General features: G+C 42.0%; 1 protein-coding gene across 3 annotated transcripts in view; it reads left to right on the top strand.

Moving 5' to 3' along the window:
- The window catches only part of SLX4IP (SLX4 interacting protein), a 184,598-nt gene extending 162,126 nt beyond the window's left edge, over positions 1-22,472 (top strand). For 2 of the 3 annotated variants that reach the window (XM_014827327.3, XM_070485560.1), the window contains exons 7-8: positions 16,140-16,240; positions 17,583-22,472. In XM_014827327.3, the coding sequence (XP_014682813.2) occupies positions 16,140-16,240; positions 17,583-18,306 (825 nt within the window). In that variant the 3' untranslated portion in view covers positions 18,307-22,472. The remainder of the gene's footprint in view (positions 1-16,139; positions 16,241-17,582) is intronic. The other variant, XM_044748688.2, reaches the window with a different exon arrangement.
- Positions 22,473-23,491: the final 1,019 nt, after the last annotated feature.

Below are 23,491 nucleotides of genomic sequence, written 5' to 3'. Positions count from 1 at the left end.
TTAAATAAGATGAAGCAAAATCCACATATTTCCACTGGAAGCTTTCATCAGGGTCAGTGGCTTTTGAATTTTATTCCATGGTGAATCACTGACATTTTCATGAGAACCACTACTTTTCCCCAGTGTGTTATTTCTTAACTGATAGGGTTCGTTTTTTCTCTCTTTTCTCATGCTGAGTCTTGAGCTTCATCAGGTCCAGTTTCTGTTTCATTGGAGTTCTCTATTCAGACAGATGGATACAGAAAACTCACTCGTGGTGTTTCAGCTTGCAGCTTTGTCTTTTAAGCTTAAGATATACATGAGAGAGAGTCTCCTTGTGTGTGTGTATCTTGCTGCAGTCACAGTCCGATTTATCCAAACTTACCTCCGTACAAATTATTTTCATAATTTTCGACATATGACTTGAAACTTTAACAGAGAGGGGAAAAAATATCTAGCAGCCATTAAACCTGGACATGAAGTATGACATGATTATTATGCTTCTAGAATAATTTATGGGAATATTAGATTACCCCTTATGTTTATTATTTTTTAATCCATTGAAATTTGGCCCATATGGTATAAAAACCAGCCTCTTATCTCATCTTAAATAAATGCATAGGAAGTGTTTTTTAGAGACTTGAAGAGTGAATAGACACCAGGAAAAGTGAGAGCAGAGAGCTCATATTTAGATGCAGACGCCTTCGTGTGGAGCAGCTAGTCCTTTAGAAAAGCCAGTGTGACCCATACTACTTCTATCACTGAACGCTAAGTGTACGTATTCAGTGAAATAAATGAAGCAAATTTGATGAGAAGTATTAAAAGTTTATTCTTTGAAATATTTTCAGGATCTTGAGTTATCTTAGTTAATTAATAAATGTGAAACTAGTAATGCTGTTGGCAAACAACTACAATGTAATAGAGCTTAACCAATTCTTGTGAAGAAACTGAATCTGTAGCTTAAGAAAACAACAATGAACTGTACCAGAAAGTATTCTTGCTTTCAGATGAAATACAGAAGAAATTAGATCTTGTATGATATGTAATATTAATATCTTAAATTATTGAGGGTGAATTAAAACATCCCAATACAAATGAAATTTTATCCTCCTTAGGGGCAGTGGTATTTATACAGATGTAAGTTTTCTATAGCTGCTGTCATATAAATCCTATAATCTGGAGGACTTCCTAAATGTTAAGCATTTTCATACTGAAAAGTTCACTGGTCTGAGCCTTTTACATGAGCCAGTTCAGTTTTCTTATCTTCAGAATGTTCAGACAGCTAGCGATAACACTATCAGAGTTAACCAAGTTAGCTTATAAGGAAAATGCCATTTACATCATGAAGAGCTTTCATTATTCTGAGTGATTCTCTTTAGATGTGGTCAGTCTCTGACTCTTCAGCTGCCCTTTTTCCCCACCTCTGACCATGCCTTCACATGCACACTTTCCCAGCCACACACACACACACACACATCAGCTAAAGCCTGAGGCCGCTCAACAGCTCCATCCCTGGACACACACTCTGTGCACCCCTTCTGCTTGGCCAGCTCACCTCTGCACCTCCCCTCCTCACAGGCCTACAGTCCATCATTTCCTCAAGTTTGTTGTCCCTAGAAACAGTAAAATATCCGGGTCAAGCAAAGAATAAAATATCCTCTCTCCTGCAAATTGTCCATCAAGCCAGTGACACAGTCCTTCCCCCACAAGCGCCTTGGTGCTTTATCCCCATTGATGGGTGACCTGTGCAAACCTCCTCCTGTCTCAGCCCTTGAAGGGTCAAGAAACAGTCCTGCCCTCCCAGAATTGCCTTCCGTCACAAGGTAGGCATTCTTACTCCCTGTTATATATTTCAGATGCCCAAGGCCAGTGACACCTGGCTTTCCTGAATATTCCTGAACTTCCTTAAAGCTGTGAGTTCTTTTATCAGTTTACATCCGTACTCGCTGAAGGGCAGGATCCATCTCATTTTCTCTTGGAAATTCTTCTCAAGACACATGTGACTGGGCGAGGCTGGGAAATCGGCTTCCTGAGGAGCTCTACTGGACATAGTTCTTTGACAATAAAGTTCAGTTATTTCCCTCTAACTGTTTACTGAACTCAGTCTTCCATGGCCACAGAATGATGGGGGAGAAAGCTCGTACCTGAGTAACAGCCTAGTCGCCTACTCCTGCTCTAGCCTTGAGTAGCAGACTCCCTTTCCTTGGACTTTTTTTTTCTGTTTGGATCCACAGTATCTAAATGACAGTAGGTTAGGACGTCTGGGCCTATTCAGAACGGCTCTGCCAGGGGATTCTTTCAGCCTGTACCCGAGGAAGCCGGCTGCACTTAGCTCCCAGGGTCTTAAAGGTGGCTGCACAAAAGAGCCGCTGTTCCAGATCAGCGTTACAAAGGGAGTAATCCCCCTCCTTTGGGGTGCAGGACAAGTGCAGCCATGCCCCCCCACAAAGCCCCCAGCATCAGAGAGGTCTGTTCCCCTGCTGTCGGCGGTGTCTCGGGTCCACCGAGGGATGTTGGTGCGGGGAGATGCTCCGTGTTGCAATAGCTCCACGCTGAGTGCCCGTGTGCCAGGAATGTGGGAACTGTGATGTGTACTTTGGGAAGAAAGGGCATTATTATGAGATGAGTCACTGTATTTTTCTTACTCCAGTTTCTCATAAGAAATCTTGAAGCCCTCGAAGCCTCAGTTTTTGACCTATTGCTAGAAATGGAGCTGGGAAGCCTTTAAGAATTTTTACCTTTAGTTTTATTTTTGTGGGGTTTTTTTCTCTCACATCTTTTTTCCTGTAAATCTGTAGAGCATAAAGTAAATTTTTATTGCACTCAGTTATATTTGATTCCAACAATATTTTTTTTCATATTTACAAGCCCAAGTGCCTGTGTAGAGGCTGTTTTCTTCCTCAGATGTAAAGCCCTTGGGCCTTTGGGAAATTCAAAATTATGTATTATTTCTTTATGAAAATAAATAGCCAATAATAACCGAAGTATTAACTTTACCTTACAAAGTAATAACTTTGTTATGTAAATAACCGTAGAACTCTGTGTATATCTGGGACCATTCAGGGTCAGCACAAAGCTACTTTCTCATGGAGCATTGGTTACAGCCACTCCTGGTCTCTGGAGACCCATCCCATCTGTTCTTACCATCACATTGTAACATAATTTGCTGAGTGCTGGCTCTATGCCAGGAGCGCTGGTAGGCATTAAGGAAACAAAGAAAGATAAGAAAGTGCTCTTGCCCTCAAGAACCTTATAGTCTGGCAGATAAGGGTACTGAAGGTAATCCTGATGACCTAAAAAATGTGATTAAAGTAGAGCCGCCCTTTTTCTTGAAGATGTATCCATTCTGCACCTGAATGTTCAGCTGGATCCTTGCCACCATTCAGAAGGAAAGTCCAAAGTTCTGGGTTGCTTCCTTACTTTTAAACCTAACCTGTAAATGTCTGAGATTGTTTTGAAAATTTAAAAAATGACATTTAGTGCAAGTACTGCCTAAAAGTGAATATGTCCATTAAGGTATTTTGGTTTTCTACCTCAGGCTTCATTTGAGTTGTGGCCAAGCTGTGGAAATAGCCATCAAGCTTCTGCAGACGTACCCCAGCCACACAGTGCTAGGCCCTCGCTGTAGCCTCATCTTAGTAGAAGGATTACGGGGATGTCCTGACAAGAGACAATATTTAAGCACTTCTCTTAAGTCAAACTACTGTTTAATGTTACAGAATTCTCCTTCTAGTTTGTGAGTATAAAACTGAGAAGAAATGAATCTAAAGAAGCAATAAACTACTCTAGCCTGGGTTATTTTTAGCTTGGCTGTCTATTCCTTGGCTGTGCATAACTGAACCTCTGTGGGCCTTAGCCGTCCTCTCAGTCAAGGGGGGGAGGGTATCAGATTATCTCAAAAATTCTTTCTCACACTGAATTCCTATCAGAGGAAGCAGATGAAAAGATAGCTAAATAAAAACCATAAAATAATTTTGCACAAAAGAGAACTTGTAGATTTAAAAATTGTCATTAAAAAAAATTCGGGTTAAACTTATATTTTATCTTGGGAAATATACATAGAAATTATAAGGAAACATTTTAGGCCTTAAATTTTTTGAACTGAAGAAATAAACTACTTAACAGTTTGACTATGCACTAACTTCTGTACCCTGATGGAAGAATTATTTAATTTTCATAAGGGAACTTTTGCGTAAGTGTAAATCAGATCTTTCAAGAAAAGAACTCTTTGTTGTATCAAAAAAATTAAATGAGTAGTGGGTGATTTTTCCAGGTTTTTCATGATGTATCATAGACTTTAAGATTCTATTCTCATCCTCTTTTTCTATTTCCTGAACAATGCTATTGGTAAATTACGTGGATGCCATAAATGAGAGATTCCTGTAGCACTAGGAAGAGTTCCTTGAGTGGGAAGAAGTTGTTTCCATATTTCACATTTCCCACAGTATTCTGAACTTGGCTTTTTCCTTAATAACTGCTTACCAAAATTGTACATGTTGATTGTACAAAAAAATTTAGAATCCAAATATATACAAAGAAAGTAAGTATTATCCACAGCTCCCAACCCAAGATTGCCTCTGTTAGTGATCTAGTCTGTACACCTCCATACTTCATACTTGATAACTGAGGTTGGTGTGTATTTATTTTACCTGGGACCCCATTCATTTGTGAATTGTGTGTTTGTGTCCATTTTCCTATTGGTATTTTTGTATTTCACAAGCTCCTTACTGTAGAAAAATTTCTTAGATGGTAAGGAAAGTAACTTTTAGTGAGTTTATCATTTACCTTTCAATTGTATGATGTTGCTGTGTGGTAGGTGTCCATGTCCTCTATTTTATGTTTTCCATAATTATTTTCTGAGATTTTTCAAAATTGGATAAATATTTACTTACTTTTTCTTCTGGTATTTTTATGGAATTTGTTTTAGTTTATGATATGAGGTCCTTTTTATTCTGTTTATTGATCAGCATTGGGCTAACTGTGGTTTTTAGGTTCGAAGGATAAATGTGCTCAGTCTGCCTATACTAATGAGGCCTCGCTGTTGGGGCACACACGACAAGGAGGCCTCTCTAGGGACCAGGCTCTCCTTTTGCCCCTGAAGCAGCAGGACTTCACTGATGTCCACCATCTTGCCTGCTGCCTCTCTAAGCTGATTGCCCTGCCCTCTTCCAGTAGCTGTGGTCAGTGCTCGGGGTCAGAATGTGGTCAACAGCTAGTTAAGGGACAGATTAGGGTCACACTTTCAGCAAAGCCTATGGAATGGGCTGTTTCCCTGGCATAGGGATGGGAACTATGGCAGCCACCATCACCCACTTGCCCTTATTTGGACTGGCAGGTGAATTAATGAAAATGCTCGTGGTGGGGATGAAGATGTCCTTGATTGGTTTGATCTGTCTAGGATAGGTTTTCTAAACTATGATAGAGAAGATACGAAAAAACTTCTCTCAGGTGAAATAATCTTTTTTAAAGATTAGCTATCATTTGCTTGTATGTTACAGTAACCTGAGGTTTTGTTCTCCTTTCCTAGTAATAAATTTATCCTAAATGATTAGCCAGGAGTATTTGTAAGTGAGATGGTTCATGACCCTCCCTTCCAGCCCTCCAAAGGAACCTGCCCTTTGCTGAGTCGGACTAGAATAGGTGGATAAGTTAGAGTAGGATGTATCGAAGTTAGTGTAGTCAGATAGGATAAGTTGGAGTAGGACGTATCTAGGCCCTCTAATTCTTCGTGCTTTTTCTCATGTAGTACACCTTTCCTTGTGCAGAGACCTATAATCTCCCTTTGATGATCACTTAGATGACAGATTAAATTAGGAAAAACATGATATGGGGAATAGAACCAGTGGAAAAGGTATCAAACTTGAAATTCAAAGAGCTGGTTTTGGGGCTGGTCCAGTGGTTTAGTGGTTAAGTTTGCATGCTCCGCTTCAGCGGCCCAAGGTTCGCAGGTTCAGATCCTGGGTGCAGACCTACACACCACTCACCAAGCCATGCTGTGGCGGCGTCCCACATACAAAAAAATAGAGGAAGATTGGCAACAGATGTTACCTCAGGGCCAATCTTCCTCACCAAAAAAAAAGAGAGACCTGGCTTTGACCACTGCCCCTCCCCTCACTTATTCGATGACCTTGGACAAGTCATTTGGCTTCTTGGAGAATCAGTCCCCTGACTTTGTTAAGCAGAAGTAAAAGTGATGCCTGCCATACAAGCCTTCCCAAGTTTCCCTAAGGATCAAGTGAGATGATGAATATAAAAAAATCTTGTAAATTATGAAGTGTTTATGCAGTATTAATTATTGTCATCATTTCCATTCTTCCCCGAAGAGGAGTTAATTTAAATGCCGTTAACACCAGATTAGCAGATTGCTATACATCTTACCCTCCTTGCTAGAAATGAGAAAAATGCCTGGTAATATCCATCTGCATATGTTGTACTCCCAAGAAGCTCAGCACCCTCACATTTTGTTTGTCTCCATTTGCCAGCCCAGCTTCATTTTGCAGCTATAAAAACTGAAGTGCCAAAAGTTAAGTGATAAACTCCCATTTAGCCAGAGTTCAGTGATGGAACAAGGGATACAATAAGAGCATAAACTTGTGACCTTCAGTAGGAGCTCTGTTAACCAAGATCCAGAGGAAGAGGAAGAAGAGTAGAGAACACTCAGCTAAAATGCCTTTCATTTCCAGTAGCTGCAGTAGACTCACAATGAGATGTGGCTTTGGAGGAGGGACCCCATCCCTTTCTAAGGTACATAGACGTTGGAGGACAGCAGATTTCTCAGGCCCGGATTTCTAAAAGCACGCATGATCATTAGAACACCCACAGTGATAGCACAGACAGAGCTCGATGTGCGGGTAGATTATGTTTGGAAAGTTCATTAGTAAACAGATGATTTAGAGTTCAGCTCTCATTTTCCCAAGGAAACAACGTCATAAATGGAGTGAGGTTCCCAGACTAGTCCACAGAAGCTGTTACTGTCATGAGATCGGAGTCTTGGAAAGAGAGGGTCTTGCTGTCTGTGTTCAAGGGAAATGGGAAGAGCTATTCCTTCTGCATCCCTGGGCAGAGGGCCAGCTCTGAGCAGAGTTTTGAAATAAGACAGTTATCTGTGATGTCCTTTCTCTGGCTCTTCCACCTCTTTCCCACTGGCGACCAGGGCCACAGTGGGCCCTCTTCTCGCCAGCTCTGCTACTTGAGTGGCTGGACTTCTTATTTACACACCACTCTCCTCTCCCATACTGTCCAGGCCCACATGCTCAGCCATGGGAGGTGTTAGAAAAAGATCAGCATCCTGAATGAAGGGCTGGCATCCTTCCTGCAGGTGTCGGCATTTTCCAACCACAGGCAGGCCTCTGTAGGGGAAGGGACTCCTGAATAAGGAGACCCCCAAAGGTGGGCCAGCTCTGCCTGGGGTAATTCCCATTAAGTTTCTCTCTATTTTTCACAGGTGTTTCCCTTATACTTTTAAATTATGCATTATTAACCTATGATTCCTGAATTCCCTGAAATTAAAAAAAAAAAGTATGTATTTTTGTGTTTTTCTCGTCAAAATAAAATAGCTTTCACTCAATTCTCAGGGTGGTCAGTGAGCCCCCACATCGTTAAGAAGCACTGGTCCCAAACCTACAAATTCTTTAAAGTATCCAAGTTTTGTCATACTTGTATGGCACCAGGGACTTGACTGTGAGGCCTAAGGTTGTTCAGGATTTATTTTTAGTTTCTCGAGGGTAGGTGAATATAAACTGGAAAATCCCTGTGAAATGTGTACTTCCTACAAAATAACTTCCTTGATTTTTTTCACTGATTTCATCTTCAGGTTAACATTCTTTGCAACTATTTATTGGTACTTCCCAAGATCTGCACAAGACAGTTTCATAGTCATCAATTCAGAAGAAAAGAAAACTTTAAAAGAATTATTTAAAAAAAAACCAAGCTAGAGTATTTGCTACTAACCCCAGCGGCAGCATCAATAGCAAGGCTGTGCTCCACTTCCCCTTAGAGACCCATCCTTTCTTGGGAAGGTGGAGAAATGGTGGAGAAGGACTCAGGGCCAGAGAACCTGAGTGAAGCAAAAGACTTGCCCTTCACTGTGGGAATTGGGCAGATGACTTAGCCTCATAGGGCTAGGGCATCAGTTTCCTCATCTCTGAAATGGGGATGGTCCTGTCCACCTCGAGAGCATCTCATGAAGACTCATTTACCCAGTGCTAGTCCCTATAGCAAGTGCTTTGTCTATGGTGCCTCGGTACAAGTATCCTCCATTGTTATCATCTTTAGAGAAAACAACTTCAGTCCACAGTGGAATTCATGAGTGGTAACTCACCTTCCTGTTCATTTTAATTCCTTTGAGTCAATGCACGTGTATATTTCTATGCTTTCTTTTAATTGTTCATTACTACTTTATCCCACCTCTTTTGCCCTTTTTACTTCCTTAACTTATTAAGTATCAAATAATTTAAGAAAATATTAGAAGTGAAATTTAGGAAAGAGAGACCTCTTCCTCATTTTAAGACGTGTGGCTTCTGCATGGTCGTGTTGCATCATGGTCTAAGATTGTGGTGGTTGTTGTATTGCATGCTCTACTTGGGCTGTAAGTAACTTTTGCAGCATGTCGCATTTCAGAATGCTGATGCTCCTGAAAATCATTAGGTATCACACTAAATTTCAAGAATAACTTTTGTTTTTGCCTTATTAAAAAGTCATAAAGAATTGAAAGGAGTTCCAGTTTCATACTTTAATATTATTATTTGCCCCTCCAATAAGCCGATAATGTATTATTTTACTCTGTTTTTATTGTTTGAAAAAGGCTTTTATTGTTTGCAGAGGGCTGTCACATACAATAACTTGTTGAGTGCAACAAACCTGAGAAGAGATTGTATCAGTCTTGAACCTTTTAGTTTTCAGGGGACAGGAAGGCCAACTCAAAATGACTTAGCAAGAAAGGAAAGTTTTTGGCTCACATGCATGAAAAACCTAGACTTTAGGTATGGCTTGTTGATCAGAAACACAAGGAATTTCTTCAAGACTGTTTCTCACCATCTTTTGGCTCTGCTTTCCACTGTTTGGCTTCATTCTCAGCCTATAAGTGGTGCTTGGTCCTGGCAGCTCCAGGTCCATGGGAAAAGAGAGCAGCCCTCTTCCCAGGCTGCCTGTTAGCTCTTGCATCTGTTTGAGGCTCATGAATTACATACTCTGATTTGCCTGGACTGGGTCACAGGCCCACTTCTGGAGTCAGACATGGAGACAAGGCCTCCTGAAATACATGAATGCTGGATGGACAGTGAGAACCTGATTCCTCAGAAGAAAAATCTGAGTCTTGTTTCAAGGAAATGAATGAGTGCCTACTGTAGAGATGATATTATCATCCCTTTTTTATAAATGAGGAACTGATGTTCAGAGAAGATAAATGGCTTGTCCAGATCTCACAGTGAGGGAGTGACCCAGAAGGGGCAACTCAGTGTCCTGTACTCTTTCTACAACTCCATCTCTGACCATGATGGCACATGACCCCCTGGGCACAGTGGAGAGAACAGTGCACAGGGGCTGGCCTTCTCCACTCAGTTCTGCCCCTAACTTAATGTGTGGCCTTAGACACTTAGTCTCTTGGGTCTCATTCTTCTCATCTGTAAAATAGGGACAATACCTGCCTGCCAAATATTCAGCAAGGCTCTGATGAGATGTGGGGAAAAGAGTTTTAATCATGTAAGTTCTCTACAAATGCAGGGTGTCCTTTGCTTTCTTACAAACCCCATATGGATTGTGTAGGCACCAGGTTTTCTTTTACAAGAATGTCAAGAAAATGTGTTCAACGGTTTCCAGTTTCCAAAGTGTGCTTCTTACACCTCACTGCATTTAAATTTCCCAAACAATCCTGAAAGGTAGATGAGAAACCAACCATCGGGGATTGAGAAACTGGCTCTGGGACACACACCCATGAGTGCAGACCGTGGTCTCCACCCCCAGCCCCTGTGCTCCACCTCTCATCCCAGGAGTGTCACCCTGATTGATCCTTTGGGTATATCATTCTCAGCAGATGTGACCATGAGGAATTCAGATGCAGTAACATTTTGAATGTGACCCAAGACTGTGTATTCTAAAATTTTACTCCGAATTACCTACTTTTAAAATATTCTGATTGAGTTATTATTTTCATTTGGGAATGAACAAAACAGAATCAGAAGAAATATCCTTCACCATGAGAAAATAAATCCAACTCTCAAAAGATAAAGACTGAGAGTACCACATTACTAAATTAAGTACAACTATGAGAAAATCTTAATAGCATTGAGGATCTTTCTTTCTCCCTTCTCCTTTTATTGCCTTTGTATCAGGCAGGATGTTCTGTAGTCCTAGAAACTAGAGTTTGGTGGGATAGTTCCTGTCATACCCTTCCAACTGTGGTTGTGAGAGGTGTCAGGAGCACCACACTGTGGGCAGGCAGTGTGGTTGGGGTGAGCCATGATTGTGGTGTACTCACAGGGCTGTTGGGGTGACCAGTAGCCTGATATGGCCCCTAGGACTTGCCCCCCTCAATTCCAACGTAGACAAGTATTGATGTCCCAGGGCCTGCAGCCAGCTGCTTGAGAGCTGGCAGCAAGATTTGCTCAACAGAAACTGTCAGATGAGTAGTGGCATTGCCATCTATGCTGTTGGTCCATGTTGAATCAGGTCCCTGAGGTATGGTAGTAACAACATTATGTGCCTCACCACGCTCTTTCAAGGGTGACATGGTGAGTACATGCAAAGCCTCTGAAACATTGCCTGACCCCCAGTCGGAGTTCGGCACACGGTAGCTGATCATATCCCTCCAAATATGCCTATTCTAGAGTCATTAACGGACTTACCCTCCATTAACCACCTCCTTCAATCCAGCTACCACCCCATTTCTCTGCTCCCCCTTACAGCAAAACTCTTCAGAAGTGTTGTCCACACCTATGCTGGCCAACACTGAAGCCACTGGCCACATTTGGCTTTTGAGCATTTAAGATGTGGGGAGTCAGAAATGACATGCTGGTAGTATAAAATGCACACCAGATTTTAAAGACTTAGTATAAAAATATCTCAGTATTTTTATATTGATTACGTGTTATAATAACATTGTATATATTGTGTTAAATAATATGTATTATTGAAATTTAATGTTACAAGTTTCCTTTACTTTTTTTAATGAGTCTGTAGAAAATTCCAAGTCACATATATGGCTCATGTTACATTTCTACTGGAGAGTTCTGGTCTCTACTGTGTCTCCACTTCCCTCTTAAACCCATCCCAGGTAGGCTTGGGTCCCAGCACTTCACTAAAAACAGCTTTTGTCAAGTCACCTTCTTTCTGCTGGTCAGTTTTCACCCCTAACCACTCAGCTGCATTTGACACGGTTGTCACTTTCAATGAAGCACTTTCTTCTCTTGCCTCCAGGGACGTCATGTTATCCTGATTTGTCTCTTTCCTCACGGACCATTCCCTCATAGGCTCCTTTTCTGAATCCTCCTGATCTTGTCGACTTCTTCTTTTTCATCCATACTCACTCCCTAGTGGAGCTCCTCCTGACTGATGCCTCTGAGTGCCGTCTCCGTGCATTTCCCACCTTTGTGTGTGCAGCCTAGACCTGCCTCCTCCTGCACCCTGTATCTTAACTGCCTGCTCACATCTCCATTTAGATACTCAGGAGGACTGTTAAAGTTGACACACCTAAAACTGATGTCTTGGTTGCACTTCCCCAAGCCCGTTCCTCCCCCGGTATTTCCTGTATTGGTAAAGGCTAACTTTCTTCATCCTGTTATTTAAACCACAAATCTTGGAGTCATCCTTGACTTTTCTCTTCCTCTCACCAGCTATATGCAATCCATAGCACATTCTGTTGGGTCTCCCTTCAAATTGTATTTCCAATCCAACCACTTCTCACCACCACTGGCCTCCTCCAAAACCTGTCTTCTCTGAGTGGACCTTTGCAGTAGCCTCATCACTGGTCTCTCCTCTTCCTCCTTGTCCCTATACTCCACCCCGGATGATCCTTTTAAAATGCCAAGTCACTTTTCTTCGTGGAACCTTTTAACAGCACATCATTCTTCTTAGAATAAAATGTGCCATCCTTATAAAAGCCATACATGACTTGCCCCCCCCACCATCACCAGTACACACACAGACACATCCCTCCTACCTGCTCCCTGACCCCTTCCCCTGGTTTGCTTTTTTGTTTCTCCCCGCTCCTCCAGACATACTCTATCCTCAAAGCCTCTGTGTTCATGCTTCTCCCTGCCTGAAATGCGCTTCCTCATATGCTCACGTGGCTCATCGTCCACTTGGGTCTCTGGGCAAAGCTCATCTTGCCTACCATAGCCTTCCCTGACCACCATATCTAAAACAGCACCCCCATGACCCTTTGGAGGTTTATTTCCCCTTATAACATCACCACCTGAAGCATTATATCTTTGTTTGTTTCTTATCTTCCCTGTGAGATGGAGGCTCCATGAGAGCAAGGATGTTTTCTGTGCGTCCACATCTTTTTCCACAAGGGCCTCAAACAATGCTACATACAGAATTCAGTGTTGCCTGATTAGATGATTCTGCTAGCTTCTGCTCAGTTACCAGTTCCACGCCCTTTAGTGCAGAAGTTCATTAACTCTGCTGGGAAGCTTGCCTAAAATGCATATACCTTGACGCCACCCCCTAGAGATCCAAACACAGTAGATTCTGGGGTAGAATTCAGAACATTTTGGAACAAGCTCCCCAGGTGATTTTGATGCCTGGGATAGCCGGACCACACATTGCCAAACGCTGCCTCAGTGTAGCAGTTTATACTTGTTTATCTGTTGCTCTGCTCTGTTGAGTGTTGTTTCCTGTATATCAGCAGTTTTTGAATCACCTGGGAACCTAAAATAGCTCTCCTAGCCCTACCCTAGATCTTGTGAATCAGAACTTCCAGAGATGGGTCCTGGGAATGTATATTTTTGGAAAGCTCCCTTGGTACCTCTGGTACAGCCAGTCTTCCCCCTAGCCTTTGAGAGCCTCAGCTGTGTTTTACGCACTCCTGAAAGAGGTGATAAACTCAAGAGCAGGTATTTTTTATGTCTTTTTAGGCTAACTACTCTTCCCATCCCTCATTAATCCAACAGTGTTCTGTTCAAAAGTAGTATTGAGTAAGTCACTGTGCAGTGAATGCCTTCATTTATCCACAGTTTCAACTTGCCTTTGTAACTTGAACATCAACCAGTATTTGTAACTGCATTTCATTCCAGCCCATTCTCTGATTAGAGGCAGGAATTGTGTCATGGTTGCCTACCTCGTTCTGGTGGGTACTCTCTTTGCAGTCATTTCTATCTAGAATTTAAAATGTGTTTCCCAGGTCAGACCAGATAGCACTGGGGTAATGTTATCCATCATCATACGCAGATACTTAACCTGTTTAACCTTCCCCTTGGACATGTACAGGAGCATGTGTGCTTCGGCTGTCCTTGACCTCAGGGTACATCCGCTGGTGGCCAGAGCATCCCCAGGGAGGGAGACAAGGCCTGATCCCTTGCTCTGGGAACCTGCCTGGGCTGCTCAAGCTCCCAAGGAGGGTCTCCCTACATTAGACTTCTTCTCAGGCCAGTGGTCTTGTCCTACTTCTGTTTGGTTTTGTCCTGGAACTATATGTAGACACTCTTCACCAGTGGAAAGATTTAAAACTAAAATCCTCAAAGTATTACCAAAAATAAAAAAATAAATGGGGGGTGGAGGGCCAAGGGGACAGGACAGGTGACCAGGGAATGACATTTGCAGAATTTTATCCCTTGGCCAGATTCAGAGCTAGCTTTAAGGTTGTGAAGAACTGTAGAGGAAGGCCCAAAGAGATCCTCTTGGTTAGCCTATTTCTTAAATACCTGAGTCCCCATGGGGTGCTCACTCTGGACTTTGGGTGGCCAACTGGTAGCCTTTTTGAATACGTTGGTATTCTTTGCAGAAGATGTCAGGGTCATTATTCAGCACAGAGTCTAAAAAGAGGTGTCATCTAGGTAACCTTCTCAGCACACGCTGTTGCACCTTGGAGTTTTGCCTCTGGATAAGCCACGGTTTGCATTTTGGTGCCAGATGTGAGAAGCCATTAGTAATCAGGACAACTCCCTTGGGAAGTTCTATTCCCAGGTGATAGCTGCTTCCTCTGGAATACTTGTTTGGAGGGCACCGGAGGCTGCGATTTAGTGACAAAGGGGAGTGAATTGACCCTAGAAAAGTAAGAATGAGAGATTTCTAATGAGATCTGACAGTTCAAGGGCTGAAGAAGGAGGCTAATCTTTTTTTTTCCCTGCCCACCCAGTCTTCATACAAATGTAAATATGCCTCCTGCAGCAAATTGCCAAATGTGGCTTTAATTTGTAAGCAGGAGACTCCGCCTTGCCTTTTTCTTTTCTTCTTTTCTTTTTTTTTTGAAAATGAAGTCACAGGTTTTGCACTTTTTGAACTGGACATTTCCTTCTGTCACTCCATCACTTTTTCTATTGTCCTTTTTTATCCAAGGACATTTTCCCCCATTGTTTGTTAGCAGAGGAATTTAGGATGAGAGTCAATTGTCCTATTTCTTAAAGAAGTTCTTGAAGTTCCCATAGGAAAGGCATAGTGCCCTTTAAACGAAGTTTTAAAAATAAATAAATAAAGGCAGTGATTGAATCTAACGTGAGATTTGAAGGGTGTCACTATTGCGGCATCATACTTTATGTGGTCTCCACAGTATCCATTGTTGTTATTTATGACCTTGTCTGCCTTCCATTGTGGACTTCTTCCAGCCTTGGGGAATTTACATCATTCCTAATAGCAAAAGGCTTTCTGGTTCCCACAGAGTTGTTCAAAGCCTGACTCATGCTCCTTATGTTAATTGTTCAGCTCTGAAAATATAGCACTTACAGGGTGTGGTTGTAAGGGGAAAATCTACTGTACTTACAGGGCATGTTTAGAAGTGTTTCACACATAAATCTCAATCTCTCTCTCATTTAACCTTTAAAATGTAGCTCTTTTTGATCAACTAGTGAGTCTTGGGGGAAAGAATGGAGAGGCCTCAAAATGCAGTATAATCCAATAAAATCTATACTATTCTGTTCACTAATTCTTAAAACTGACTTGGGTTATAACTGGATATGACTTTGAATGACGTTGGTCCAGGTGTGAAACCACAGTCAGGGTTAGCGAGAGCTAAAGGCTGGTACTAAGTGGTACAGGGCAGTAATTGGACAAAGCTCACGTCATCCCGTGGGACACCAGGCATCATACTGATGGCTTCCGTCTGCCGGGCTCTCTGGGGCTGTCATTGCTAATTCCAGTGTAAGTCTGAAGCAAGGACCTACTGATAGTTTACTAAAGCTGTTCCTTGTATGAGCAACATTACACTATGGAATTTGATGGAAAAGGGTACTCAGTGTCCAGGAAATGAGAGAAATTAACACCTTGTCTGGATTATCTACTTGCTAACGAAAAGGAAACGATTCCAAAAGTACGAAATGGGTCAGTGTTGGCAAAGGTTGGGTGGTTTTTACATTTTATAATTACTTCCTTATGAAGCTTCCATGGGAACATATAAGGATAGATAGATAATCTATGAATTACATAAAACCATAGTAATGCTCTTAGTTTAAGAAAAAGACTTTTTTTTTAGTAGCCAAGAATCACAAACTCCAGTTTTCAAAGTATCAGTATTAAAAGCTTTAACTCTTGATTCAGTCTTGAGTATTCAGAGGCCATATTCTGTGTTTTTGTAAATAGACAAAATGTGGGGAATGCTTAGGATAATCAGGGTACAGACCACTGCACCACCCGGTCCTTCTGGAAGATCAAAGCTCACAGACATTCTGCTGCCTGGCACTGCGATTCTGGGCTTCGTCACAGTTTGGGCCACAGAGATACCAGATATTGGCCAAGAGTTCCCAGATGGTTTGGAACCAACATCCTTTCCATTACAGTCTTGTATGTTTGTGGCGCATATGATGTATGAAGTGTTGGGCAAGGAATATAAGAGAAGTGACAATTTACCAAAAACTTCTTGATTTGAAAAAATTAAAATAGCCTAATACTAAGCAACTTCATCTAGTCTTCACAAAAATAAATCTGTTCACTCTGGCATTCAGAGTATAACTGTGTTTTCTCATGCTCAGCTAGTCGATTTCTGGTTGAACCCCTGTTATCTTTTGGAGTAGACGGAAAGAGCTCTCCATGGAGCGTCTGACTATTTTGCTGAGTGTGCGGAGAGTCCACTTCCTCCCGGCGCAAAGCTCAAGAGAAATGCTCTGAAAGAAATGTAGGTCCAGTGTGTTTCCTTCTTTTCATTTTTGACTGTCTGTCTGTATGGACCCATAACATGAAGTCTAGAATTCAACAAGAGTGCAAGGAACCTAATCACCCCCCTCCCTGCCCCCCGGCACTGCCCCTGCACTAAGACGCATACTTGCTCTTCCACCTTCCTGACTTGCTTTCTCTTGCTTTCTGGACAATGGGGAGCGAGTCCTTGCTTCACAGGTGTGTTGCAAGGAGTAATTAATTACAAGCGCTTTGAAGATGAAAAGCACCTGTTGGTGGTGTGGTTTATACAGCTTTCAGAGTGACTACCGACAGATCTGAAAAAATATGTTCTTTTCCTAAGATGCTTGTTCTGACCCTAATATAATTACGATAATCCTCATGCCCCTCATAGCAAGAGTAAGAACATGAATATATATATATTTGTTTCCAGACTAACGCTCAGCCAAAATAAATATTTCAGCTTCAGTGTTTTGAGTTTGGTGGTTTAAGAAATTTCTTGCCAATCACAAGCCTTATAAGTATACGCTGAAGTCAAAGTCTAGTCTCTAAATTCGCATTATGCAACTTCTATCCTGCCCCTCAAAGTGAATTTTATAATCAGAGTGAAGTTTGCATTGTCTGTTGTATGTGCTGTAGAAAAGGGGTTTGTGTGTGTGTGTGTGTGTGTGTGTGTGTGTGTATAAGCGTGTTCTTTTTTTTTTTAAGATTGGCACCTGAGCTAACATCTGTTGCCAATCTTCTTTTTTTTTTTTCTTTTTCTCCCCAAAGCCCCACAGTACATAGTTGTATATTTTAGTTGTGGGTCCTTCTGGTTGTGGCATGTGGGACACTGCCTCAGTATGGCTTGATGAGCGGTGCCGTGTCCCCACCCAGGATCTGAACCAGCGAAACCCTGGGCCGCTGAAGTGGAGCGTGTGAACTTAACCACTCAGCCACGGGGCCGGCCCCTAAGCATGTTCTTGTACACACACACACAGCATGTGCTTTGGATGTATTTGAGCATTTACTTCTGGGAAAAAAATCAATATATCAAAGGTAGGCAATATGGACCCTTAACATCTGAAGTACCTATCTGCCTTAGTTAAAATATGAACTCCATCATCATTATCTTTGATAACCCAGTGATCAATAAACAAAGTGTATCCTAGTGTATTAGAAAATGTGAAAGCTATTACTTGAGCCAGTCTGCATTTAAACATACACTTGGGGATTTTTCTAGATTTGCCAGAGGGGTAGGAAGAAGGGAGGGTAGCACGCTCTCCTTTTTCAGGTAGAGGAAATGTAGCAAAGGGAATTTGGAAGAAACCATGTCAAAACAAAAAAATCTCTCTTTGTTTTAGCGTGAAAAGAACTGAAACAAAAAGCATCATGAGCAAATCACAGAGCAGCAGGGACGTTGTGGGAACATCTAGTGACTCAGTGATTGCAGAGATAGCAAGGAGGAGGGGTGACAGTCAGCCTTCATCCAGTCCCCCATCCAAGTCCATGGGACAAGCAAAGGATTACATAAAGGCAGCTGAGAGCCACTGGGGTCTTCCTGTTCAAAAGCTGGAAAATGTTCATCAGACCCAGCCAGAAGACACTAGCAGCCAGCAAAAACCTCATCCTGGGGAGCGGTTAGAGACAGGGCTTCTAAGCAGGAGCCCTGCCTGTAGCTGTGAGTCAGCATCACCAGGTCCAAGACAAAGTCCACAAGGGGCCGGAACACGACAGAAACGCAGGAACTGCGGCTCTGTGGAAGACTTCGACCACCACAAGAGAGTTTCTCTTGGAAGTGATCAATTAGTCTCGAGAGAAATCATCATGGAAAGAGGCAAAGCTGTCAGCGTCTTGCCAACTTTAGAGCTGTCAGATCCAGGGTTACTTCTGAAACAAGATCTGGCAAAAACCACATCTAATGAAGAGTTGCATGTTTTGGAAAATCTCTCCTCCAGACATCTTATGAAAAGTAAGCCAGGGCAGGCACAGCAGACCGGCTCGGCCACAAACACTGGAAGATTATCTACAGTTCAGGGCAGCCCAGCCGAGAAAAGAAAGAAACGAAAGAGGCCGTTGACTTACTAAGGGGAATCTCAAAGTTATAGTCGAAGAGCTAGTGGCCAAACCTGTGAAAAATGAGCGGTGTGCATGGATGCTGTGATTTTAAAGGAATTAGGATGATTGTTTTAAATAGAAATTATATATCCACATTAGGGTTAGCTTTCAAAGCAGTCACTTCCAGGAGCCTATATGCCTGTTCTAACAACATTGCTCCTTTCTCATCATATTTTAAACTGTCTTCAGAAAATTATGTTAGTGATAAACAGCCATTCACCTTGTCAGGGATGGCACCATTCCTGAAAAAACTGAATGAAGAAACCATTCATGTGTCTCCTTGACACACCACCATACAGACCATGCGATGACTTCATAGAGATGGTGTCCCGGTGCTGCTGTTCACTTCTGGGGGTACAATTTATGACCCTGCTCCTCAGCCTGAGGAGGACAGCAGTGAAGGAACAGGCTAGTGGTTCTCACCATCTGGTCCTGGCCCCAGCGTCATTGTCTGAAAACATGTTAGAAAGGCAGATCTTGAGCACCGCCCCAAGACCTACAGAATGAGAAACTGTGGGTGATTCCAGAAACACGCTCCAGTTTAAGAACAACTGGACTGATTGGAGGCTCTCTCGTGTTTATTTCCTCCAGCCTGGCTATGATGGCCAGCCTCCAGCTCATTAGCTGGGGCCCACACATGGACACGCACACCATCATGCTCCCTCAAACTTGTAAAGAACCACTGTAGGAGTCACTGTGTCCCCAGGTTCTTAAGAATGGCAGCCATGGCACCCAGGAGCTGTTAATTACCCTAAGAATTGCATGACATTTATATATAATTCAGCCCAGTATTAGGGGAAGACATGGAAGAGGCTTGTTCTTGCTTGCAGCTCAGGCATAGCCCTGACCTTGCCCCCACCTCTAAGATTTTGGTTAGGTTCGGAACAGACCAGAACCCAAGGGGAACTCAGTGGCCAGAGTTTCCAGTTTCCCATTTGAAGGCTTCACAGGCAGTTTAAATTTCAGAACAGGAGCCTTCCATTTGCAGTATCACCCACTAATGTCTCCAGTGAGCTTGCTGAAATGTCACATAGTGAATCACAGCAATGACTTATTTTGGATGGACACCTACTAAAGATTTTCTTAACCTAGTTTCATCCTAAAATAGGGGAAAACTCATATTCAAAGGCCACCCATCAAATATATCTTTTTTTCTGCCTAACATTGGGTGGTCCATTGAAGTAGTACCTCCCTAGTAACAAGGAAAATCAAGTCTATTCCCAAAAGTGTTGGAGTTAGCAGAAACATAACCCAGAAATAGCCCGATGAAATTAAAAAAATATGGAAACAGATAGAGGATAGGTTCATGCTTAGAACTAATCAGTGGTTTCTCTCAGCTCACTTTGTCCTCCCCCAAGTCTCCTTTCCCCACTCATAGTGTAAGGTAAGAGTCAGTAAGAGGCAGCCGTGTTTCATGGTGCCATTTTGGGTCATGAAGTTCAGTCTTGGTCACCATGCCTGGCCATGGAGGTAGAAGCTATTCCTTTGATTTTCCAAACTGCCTGGAAACCTCTCCTCTTTCTGTGGTCCTAGCCTCACCACCCCCTCCAGGATCATGGCCCTGTCCACTGATGTCCATTCCTCTTTCCTCCTAGCTTTTTCCTGCCCCAAGCTGGTTCCAATCAAAGGATTCAGTAGGAGAAGAGGAACCCCAACAGAATACTAACCACAGTGCTCATCCAGTAGGGGTAGACTGCACAGAATGGAAAACTCCTGAGAAAGTGGTAGAACATCGATTTCCCTGGTCCATCATCATGGCCCCCACTCTTGGAGTGACGAGTATCCTAGATGTGCTCTTCACTGAAGACAGGACCACAGTGTGTCATCGAATCTTCTTAAACAAACAAGTTTTGGAACAGTTTAAATAGAGAGGACAAATTGTAACCCAGGTAATAGGCCAAGAAATATAAACTCTCTGGAAAAGAGTCCAGAATAAAAAAGACAGTCATTGCAGAACAATAGCTGCTGCCCGCCCCAGAACTCGAAGGAGATGTTTGAACTGGAGGCGCCAAAGAAAGTTTTTATTTCATTAGTTAACCTGGGCCTGGTGGTTAGAGCCAATGCTTGTACTTTTAATGACTTTCTTTCAAGAAAAGTCTTGGCTTTCGAGTTTGGCTTTTTTGTGGAAGTAATAATTACTGTGATCTAAGAGAGAAAATAGCGTCTTTGACTGTAGATTGATAGGGTCTTTCTCACCGCCGTCATGTACATGGGATTTTAAAAGGATTAACGGAGGGAACAGCTCTCCGCTTCCACACTGTGGCATGTGTTCGAGGAATTTTGACATAAGCATTTTCCTCCCACATGTCTGAAACACCCCTGGATCTCTTGTTACTTGAGTGGTTGTGTGATGCCTTGGATATTTGGACGTAAAAGGGAAAAATGGCTGCCAGGTTTTTTTGTTGCTTATTAGGTGGGAAATGAAGACTTCTCTACTGCTGGAAGTGGTATGTGTTTTGAAATTCTTAATAATTCAGTATCTGAAAATCTGAGACCCTGTCAATATTCTTAGTCAAAAAGAATAAGTTCTTCAGCCACTTACTTAATAACCCAAATTAAATGGTACTCACGTCCCTGGAGCTCTGATGCGTGAAGAAATGTGGATCCAATTCGATTAATGTTATAACTTTGAACTCCCCAACTTTTTCAGTGTCATGGCTTCTAAGTCACCTCCACATGCTTTCAAATGATTTTTTGGTAGATAGGTAGATTTGGTAGATTGGTGTTGGGTTTTTGGGTTTTTGTTAATGTCTGTAAACAACAAATATCTGAGAACAGTCAGTGTGATTTTTCTTTTCTTTGCCACTGGACAGTAACTGCCATCCAGATATGCATGTAAATTGCTAAACGCAAAGGAGCAAACGTTTAGGGAGAGAGGAGTGCTACAGCTTTTTTGTTCATTTATTTTAATATTAAAGAAGTAGGAAAATGTATTTGATTTTATAAAAAAGAATCATAGAAACTCTCTGTATTTTGATTTGTGGAGAATATAGCTTCTCTCTCAATGAGGTATCTCAAGAAATATCTTGGGGACAACAAGAGGATCACTGTTAATTTGCTTTTGGTGTCATGTTTGGGTTTTAGCTTGAATTATTGTGCATATCAGTGGCCTTTGATTTCAAAAAGAGCTTGGTGAGGGCAGAGCACAGAAGGGAAGGAAACCTCTGTGCCCAAAAGAATGGCCTCGGGTCACAGTGTCGCCATTCCCAATTTGCTTCAATTCCTTCTTGTCAGGCCCCACTGTAATAATACAAAATTCGAGTGAGTGGCCCTCCTTTTGAGGTAACAAGTGGCTTTCCTAAGAGCCACGGGTTCTCTTTTCATCATGCTATGACTTGAATATGGAAATCATTTTCATTTCTTCTTTTCTCTTATGAGGAAATTTCCATTCTTGATTTGTCAAAACGAAAGAGTTCATTCCTTGTTATTGAAACACTAATGAATTGAAACACGTTGGAGCAAGTAAAATATCAAAATTAAGCTGATTTCTGTTAAATAGTTTAAAGCCTTCCCTTAGTACAGAATGAAGTTACTTCAGATAATTACTCAGGACAGAAGTCTAACCATATATATCATTGGTATTACAATTTAATGATATGATTAAATTCTTAGAAGTCTGAGGAACTCATGTAATTTTGTTTCTATATTTAACAAGACAACGAACAAACTTATGTCAACGTGTAGCTTAACAGAAGGGACTCAAGTGGGTCAAATTATTGCTTTTGTCAAGAACTACTCAGTCCTGGGCTTCAGTTTAATCACATTCAAATAAGCTTTATTATGTCCCATAATATTACCGTGTGTTACCTTATAATTGCCATTACAGTTATTCATCAAAAATCTTCATTCTTTAATTAAACAAAAACCAGTAAAACCATACATTTGACCGTAAAGCATCTGATCCGGTGACTGAGGATGTGGATTTGACAGACCCCCACAATACCTTTCTTCAGTCAAGTGAGAAAGCCTAACACTGTGATAATCACCAGGAGAGCTCTTGTTTCCATTGGCCTGTCTTCTCATTTGTTTCATTTAAACTATGTAAATAGTTGTACATGCCAAGGGGGTGAAAGTAGTATGTAGTGGAAGTGAAACTGTTTTATGAATAAAAAGTAAAATTGTTTTAAAAAATTAAATTGGTGTCTGTCCCTTTTCTTCAAAACAAGTGAACTGACCCTAAGGAATATACAACCAAAATGCCCTTTTCTGAACATACTATTTAAAATTATATTCTATTTGCTAGAGACTTTTCTCATCCTTGAAGCAATTCTGAGAAATGCCTCATTAGGCGATTTCGTCGTCGTGCGAACATCACAGAGTGTACGTACACAGACCTAGGTGGTATAGCCTACTACACCCCTGGACTGTATGGTACTGATTTTATGGGACCACCGTCGTATATGCGGTCTGTCGTTGACCAAAACCTCATCATGCAGAGCATGACTGTAAGCAAAGGAGCTCTGCATTTGAACCATTGGCCTTAAAGATTTAGGTGTGGAAAACCCTGCGTGAGATGCTGTGATTAAATTGGTCCGTAAGATTTTGGGGTGGTCTTCACAAGGCAGATGCATTCCCACTTCTGTTCTCAATTGTGAGCTAAGATAGACCCCTCTTGTGAGAGGTTAAAGTATGCGAACTTGTCTCCTTTCCAGAGAATCTTGACATCTCCCAAGTGGATTCATTTCCATTTTCTAAGTGGATCTAGCCTTTGTTCAGCACTGAATAAAGTCCTAGGCGCACATTTTCTCTACATTGCTTTTTATGACAGGATCCCAGCCTCTCTAGTTGCTTATAAATATAGTTTACCTTTGGATCCTCCACATAATTTTTCAGAAGCGTTTCAATATCAGGTTGGAATAATGTATTCGAATAGCTGTTCGTGAAGTGCTGAGAACCACTGTAATCAATGAAGCAGAGCACATCTCTTCTTAGTGTTTTGGTCGTGGCAGCATACCATATGGCCTCGTCCACAGGAAGGATGCCCTGCCCTGGACCTGGGGCCTGGGCTGGGGATCTGGAGACCGCATGATGGCATGGTGCTGCAAGCCACAAATCCTCTGTCCAGGCTGCTGCTGTGCCACTAATTGGCTTGTGTGTTTTAGGACAAGTCACTTAATGTCCCGGGCCTCAGTTTCTTCATTTGTCAAATAAAATT

The sequence above is a fragment of the Equus asinus genome, chromosome 15, assembly GCF_041296235.1.
Source record: "Equus asinus isolate D_3611 breed Donkey chromosome 15, EquAss-T2T_v2, whole genome shotgun sequence".
NCBI classification, from domain to species: domain Eukaryota; kingdom Metazoa; phylum Chordata; class Mammalia; order Perissodactyla; family Equidae; genus Equus; species Equus asinus.
This window is presented reverse-complemented; position numbering and strand designations above follow the sequence as displayed.